This window comes from Ixodes scapularis, unplaced genomic scaffold (assembly GCF_016920785.2).
Source record: "Ixodes scapularis isolate PalLabHiFi unplaced genomic scaffold, ASM1692078v2 PGA_scaffold6__148_contigs__length_123643588, whole genome shotgun sequence".
Lineage (NCBI taxonomy): Eukaryota > Metazoa > Arthropoda > Arachnida > Ixodida > Ixodidae > Ixodes > Ixodes scapularis.
In genome coordinates, this window is record NW_024609881.1 from 101,705,841 (window position 1) to 101,712,428 (window position 6,588).

Consider the following 6,588-nt stretch of genomic DNA (forward strand, 5'->3'; position numbering starts at 1 on the left):
ACTGAATATAGGAAACTTACAAATCCCTGTACATGGGCCTTAAGGCAAGCAAAACATTTATATTTTATATTGTTTTTAAGGTAAACAAAACTCGGATGTTTTATGGGGAAAATTGAGCGGTCTACTTAAACCTGAGTTGCATGAAAAAAAAATATTCCAAAAATAAGAATTGACGAGAGTGATGTAGCTGGAGTAGTTCGAGGTACACAATTTAATGGCAGTTTTGTTAAACTTGTGCCTAGTGAGTGCTCAATGAATGCTTCCAAATACGCGCTCAACGTTTCCGACTGCCTGTTTTGATTTTTAGCCGATGCAGACAACGAATGTTTGGTTTTTAAAAATAAAAAAATAGTAGGAGCCTAAAAATGTTTGACCTTGAAATTAGACCAATTCAAGATGTTTTCCGCGATTGCTACATATCTAAAGCATATTTTTAATTTATCACTTGTGGGCACCCTGGCGGCTTCCCAGCCCAGTTGCCCGAATGCAGGGCACAGGTAGGGGTCTTTCCCGCGCTACGGCGCAGTGAAGCCGGCCACACGCACATCGCGCGCGCCTCGTGACAAGGGGGATCACAGGCGGCGCGCAGGCAGTCGCTGCCTGGACTCAAGCGCCGCTGCTAACGATGTTCGGGTATTGTTCGTCTCGTCTATGTCCAATTAGATGTAGTTTCTTGTTGAAACCACTGGCTCCGTGCTATTCCCCCGGGTCGGGTATGCAGCATGGCAAACCGACCACACACTTAAGAGTAGAACTTTTCCTAACAAAATGCAGGTGGCAAAGGTGACGGTAATATAAAAAGTGGGGGATAAAAACGACTCCGGAAATTATAGACCTATTAGCGCCCTTCCCGTATTTTCAGAAGGCTTAAGAAATCATACATCGATGGCTATATGCCAATGGCAGTTGTATGTACAAATTGTCGTTACATGTCTGTCCATTCTCTTGGTTCAGGCGCTATTGATATAATTTCGAGTGTGGAAGTGCTAGGGGGAATTCTTAATCAAGGTATGGTTTGGTATAAAATGGTGCAATATACGTGCAATAAACTCTCAAAGGCTCTGAATACAATATACAGATATCGCCAAATCATTCCCAGCTACGCTATGATACTAGATTAAACTCCATATTTTACGGTCATTATAACTTTGAACATTCTTAGTATGGAGAAACACTTCCTTCACAAATAATAACAAATACATATTCCCCCAAAAAAGAGTGATTCGTATAATATGGCATGCTACCTATGATGGTCATACGAAACCATTGTTCTAAACATTCAATATTGTGCAAGTTACCAATCACAATTATTACGAATTTGCCCTTCCCCACAAAAAGTCGTTATCTCATAACTATTATTTCCTTTCACTCTCCCGCCTTGAACTTAGGGAAAAGACATACAATACTGATTGTAGGGGTACATGGACAGTACTACTTTCCAGGAATAAGTATGGCAATCAAATGACGAGACCTACAGTAAAGCGTTTTCTAACTTGATGCAGTGAATTTGCCACGAACATGCTGGGTTTGACACGGAAAGACGTGTGGTCTTTCGTTGTTAAAGGATTTCCTAGTTATGTCTCTGCATCGGGCTAAGAGCATAAAGTGATTGTAAGGTTTGGCTTATTCTTATTTGCTATGTTTTTTACAATGATTTTGTTTGTTGGTGATTATTTTATAAGCAGTGTATGTATTGTGCGTGTGCATGATTCCTTCCTCCCCAAGATAGGAAGGAGTCAGGTAATTAGCGCACTAGCTACACTGGTGATATAAGGGAGTATACTCTCTTTCACCATAGTTTGGCAAAAGGCGAAGGCTGCAATCCCACTGAGCCCATATGAACGTTGAATATAGGCATGCGACAACTTATACTCAAAGTGATCTCCTTCTACGGAGTGTTGTCCCGTGCCTTCACTCGGTCTCTCCGAATGGCTTGAGGGGGCTGCAGCGTTTGCTCTTTGCCACTTTATGGCGAAACGAAGTATAGGCAGCACACACTTTTGAAAGAAGTCAATCAAAGAGACTGAGGGGAGTGGTAGTAAACATTTTGCTACAAGATTGCCTCTTCAGTCAATCGGGACGAACACAAGTACAAGTTATTTTATCCGGGTAAATAGAACACGCAAATAATCAACCGACTGATACAATTTCCCATTTATAAACAAAGTTATTGCTGCACTAAATCCTACAAAAGTGAGACATATCCAGTTGATTTTCTATTTCCGAGCTGCTTTAAATTTAAAGAATTGTTAATATGTGTAGTGGTAAGACTTCATCTTTTTTTTAATATTTCAGATGTTAGACTGGTGGATGAGGCAACCATCTCAGCGGAGTCTGATTGTAAACTTGAGGTTAGTTGGGATATTTGATACCCATCGAAAAGGTGAAGAGCCTACAAATACTAATTTCTAAGCGACGTCGGATGCAGTCATTTGTGCTCTGCCCAATGAAAAATATAAAAATTTGAGTTCTGAGTTCCAAAGGGGATAATTGAACTGCTTTATGAACGTTAGAAATTAGCTACTTTCCCAATAACTGGTCCGAATCCTTTGTAACTCTCCGCGTGCACGCCACTTAAGCGAGTGCTAGCTTTTCACACAAAACAAAACGCTGCGATCAAATGCAAGCTACTGCAATAGCAGCACTTTATAACCAAATATTAAGAAGTCCAAAATCGTTGGCAAGCAGCTGCACATCACGAATACCGCGCATCGAACCAACTTGTATCCACTAGCTGTGGGCGCTGCCAACTTACTGGTGACGTCACGGCTCTTGTGAGGTCACGTGACAAGCAGCCACTTCTGCGTACAACATGGCGACAACCGTAGTCCGGGTGCTATTTTCTAACTTCCGGTTTATAACTCTATGCTGCTTTGCCTCTACAATAACACCTCCCCCCCCCCCCCCCCCCCCCTCCCGTTACCCTCGTACAAGCGTTTCGTAGAAAGTGGCGTGCTCATTTGAGCAATGCAGTACACGTTTCGTACAGCTGTGAGCATCTGAAGAGTAAAATAAAAATTCGCTCTGTTGCAGCCGCACACGCTATGCGCTCTATTTTTGGTCTATGCGCTCTATTCTTCGTCTGGGAGGAACAGCGTCCGTAAGCTTGTAGTCCCCTAGAGTGCACACCAATGTCTAAGAAGTCGCCTCGTACGGTCCTCAAAATAGCCTTGACTATTTCGTGTGCAGCAATTGTTGTCTCGCTGGTATATTGTGAATGGTTACGACGGCCACCTTGCCCCACGCCATTATCCGGCGGCACGACCAGAGAGCAGGTAATACTCAAGTGTTCTTGCTATGGTCACTGAAAGAATGAGAACGGCAAGGAGGTTCCTCAGTTGTCCCGCCTCCCCAGAGAACTTGCTGCCTTCGATAATGCTCCAGCGTCTTGTGAACCTCGAGCGTGCTCACGCAGCCAAAGCACGGTGTAAGGCAACGGGCGCGTGGTGGTGGCCACGCATTCGAAGGAACGCCCTGCATTTCCCATCCTGTCAGTGTCTATAGCGGTCTTTCCGATTTCTATTTTTTCTGCAGATGTTCCAAGTGTAGTCACAGGGAAGTCGTCTGAATAAACCTTGCGTTGGTATTTTTCGAATTTCGTGTTTGTCGCAGAGGGAACGAAAAAGATAGTTTATATTGTTTCATTTGGTATCCTAGAACATTTCACCTCTTGTTTTCTAAAAAGCGTGAATGAAATCGTAGATGCACACGACCCTAGAATAGGTTCTGGATAATAAGGACTTTTCCTAGACAGTAGGCAAGAGGTTTGTGTTGATTATAAAGTTATTAAAATAAACACTAGAGGGCTCAGCTGGCGCTGGTGTCTACGGGACTACCAGTTGCAAATTGAAGCAGACAGCATGCAGTCTACTTTTCCAGTCTTCCTGTGTATTCCTGTGGGAAAACGTACGTGCTGATTTTTTCCTCGCCAGGCATTAATAAATCAGCATAGTTTTTTCACTCGTAACGGGTACTATGTAGTTTTATTCACATTGTAAAAGTTTGACTAATTTATTTAATGTTTTTTTTTGTATTACTGACTGACGTTTAAGTTAGCAAACATTGGGGCCCAGGTCTTTGTTGTACAGCATTAGATGTCAATAAAAGCTATGAATTGCAGCAAAAAGAATAACGATCGTATTTATGTCAGAGAAACAACACTCGCTTACTGCATTATTTTGATTATTGATGAAAAGTGTGTTACTAATCCAGTAAGTGTTCTTCGTTCCATAACTCCATGCTTCATTCTTGTCGTCTGTTATGATTGTTTGATTTTGCATATATTAGCACCCGTTTGGTGTTTTGTCAAGCTGATTCACTATGTGCTCTTCATGGCATTGACTGTATAAGTAAATACGTGCCCCATAATAGCAGTCTGCGACGTCAGCATGTATTATACATCTGTATTGGGCTATTTTAGCGCAGTTTTAGACCCCTGAATTTTAAAGAAAAAACGCTCCAACTGACGCATTATTTCGTACACACTATTGTAAAACGTGCCAAACTTTTTATTCTGTCACAACACTAAGCAATATTTGCTCTTGTAATCGAGCGCGAAGATAAAACGCATTTGCGTTTTCCGATAGGAATGCATTACCGGAAGTCGAATCTAGACTGCTTGTTGTCTGCTTCAAAATGCAACACCTCACTAGCGCCACCTGACACCGTAGCGTTTATTGTAATAACTCTATGGCGTTGGCAGCGGGCGCTCGTGACGACTCTTCGAGCACGGATTGAACACGCATGCGCAGGGTCCGCAATCCGCAGTGTATACCACTGATTTATATCACTATTTTCTGGATCCCGTTTGCCCGCTCCGCCAATAGGGCCACGGTCGGCCATCTTTTTGGTAAAGTAATATTATCTCTAGCCACACCATTTTTGTATGGTGGCGCGATCTACCTCCCCTTAGAAAGGGTGCACGTTTTCCACCCCCAGCTGAAGGGCCGCCGGGCGACTTCATGAAGACCCTCGGGAATGCTTACCTATGGTAAGCTCCGATAGTAAGTTCCGATGGTAACATGGAAATACTTACCGATGGTAAGTTCCTGCCTTTTCGCAATCAGGACGATTTGAACAGCGTGCCGCGCAGCATGACGGCATAGTCAACCTTCCTATGTCGCATCCATTGAATTTCAAGGTTCTGCTTCGTCGAGCTACTTCCAAGCACAAAAGATCACCCACGGTACAGTGTACTAGACCCACGGCTATTTTTATGGCAGCCTGCCACCATAGCGCTGTCAGCCATATTACTATGATGGTTAGAGATAATATAACTCTACCAAAAAGATGGCCGACCGTCGCCACATTTTTGTGCGTAGGCGCAGCTTGGCAAACGCGAGCCAGCAAATAATTATAGAGGTCGGCCGTGAATAAAACCTTCGACAAGTACCGTTTTGCAGTTCTCGTGTCTATTCTTAATTTCGTTTTCTTTATTTTTGTTTGCGGAGACTTCTAGACTCAGCGACGAGGACTTCGCGTTCAGAGCAGAACGAATCAACAAAGTGTGTCGCACGTACCAGGTGGCCCTGGCAGATCACAACAGACGCATCCTGAAGCGGAACTTCAGCGACGAACGGCCCAATTTCTGCCCCATGCAATTTTGTCCCATCATGATCGACCCTGTACGCAAAGTTGGCTACTGCATCATAAGCAAGGTTGCATCCACCACAGTCAAGTCTATTTTCGGGCTCCTGTTACACATCAACAACACAGGAAACACAGTTAACAGCTTACACGATGCATTTGATGCGCAAGTCCTTGGAGTCTCACCCATGACGTTTCGACAGAGGAGCAGCCAGGAGCGCCACACAACCGCCATGTTCGTGAGGCATCCTTTCGAGAGGCTAGTATCCGCTTACGTGGACAAGGCGCTACGCCCACGTGCTGGCTATGATTATTATTACGACCGGTACTGGAATGACGTGCCTGGCGTCAAGGTAACGGGGCGGAACTTGACCTTTCCGGAGTTCATCGACAACTTACTGAATCAGACAGTGAACGAGATGAACCCCCATTGGGCTCCGTACTACGTGACGTGTGAGCCTTGTGCCGTCAAGTACGCGGTCGTCGGAAAGCTGGAGACAGCAAGCAGGGACTTTGCCCTGTTCCTTGGAGCGCTCGGTGCTCGGCCGGGGGACATTCCGCATAAAAACAAGGGTGGCAACCAAGGGTTCCGCAAATCTGCTCGAGAGTTTTTTAAGGAGCTCACTTTCGATCAGGTGATGCGTCTATATGAGCGGTTCTTCTTCGATTTCGAGATGTTCGGGTACGACTTCAGGGACTATCTACACTGAAAGGGTACGCGAAACCAAAGATAAGGCCAACTTCTAAAAGATTTCTTCTCAGCCAGTGCTTCAGCAAATCTTCGGTAGATAAAACGAGGACCATGCCTCGAACCTATAAAGTGTTTTTTGTTTCTTTTTTTTCCATAATGCGTGTTTAGAGATTTAGATTTACCGAAGAGTATACAGGACTAGACATCGTTAGTGTACCGGCAGCCTAAAATAGTGCCTCATATGTTGACCCATAGCTTCCTATTTACTGATAATGCCTGCCCAATCGCCGGTTGTCAGTTATCACCACAAA

At 44.2% G+C, this 6,588-nt stretch overlaps 1 protein-coding gene across 1 annotated transcript; it reads left to right on the top strand.

The window, feature by feature from the left end:
• Positions 1 to 5,612: 5,612 nt before the first annotated feature.
• LOC121838553 (carbohydrate sulfotransferase 13-like) lies at positions 5,613 to 6,296 on the top strand. The gene has a single exon (XM_042294867.1). The coding sequence runs from the start codon at positions 5,613 to 5,615 to the stop codon at positions 6,294 to 6,296; it is 684 nt and encodes a 227-aa protein (XP_042150801.1).
• Positions 6,297 to 6,588: the final 292 nt, after the last annotated feature.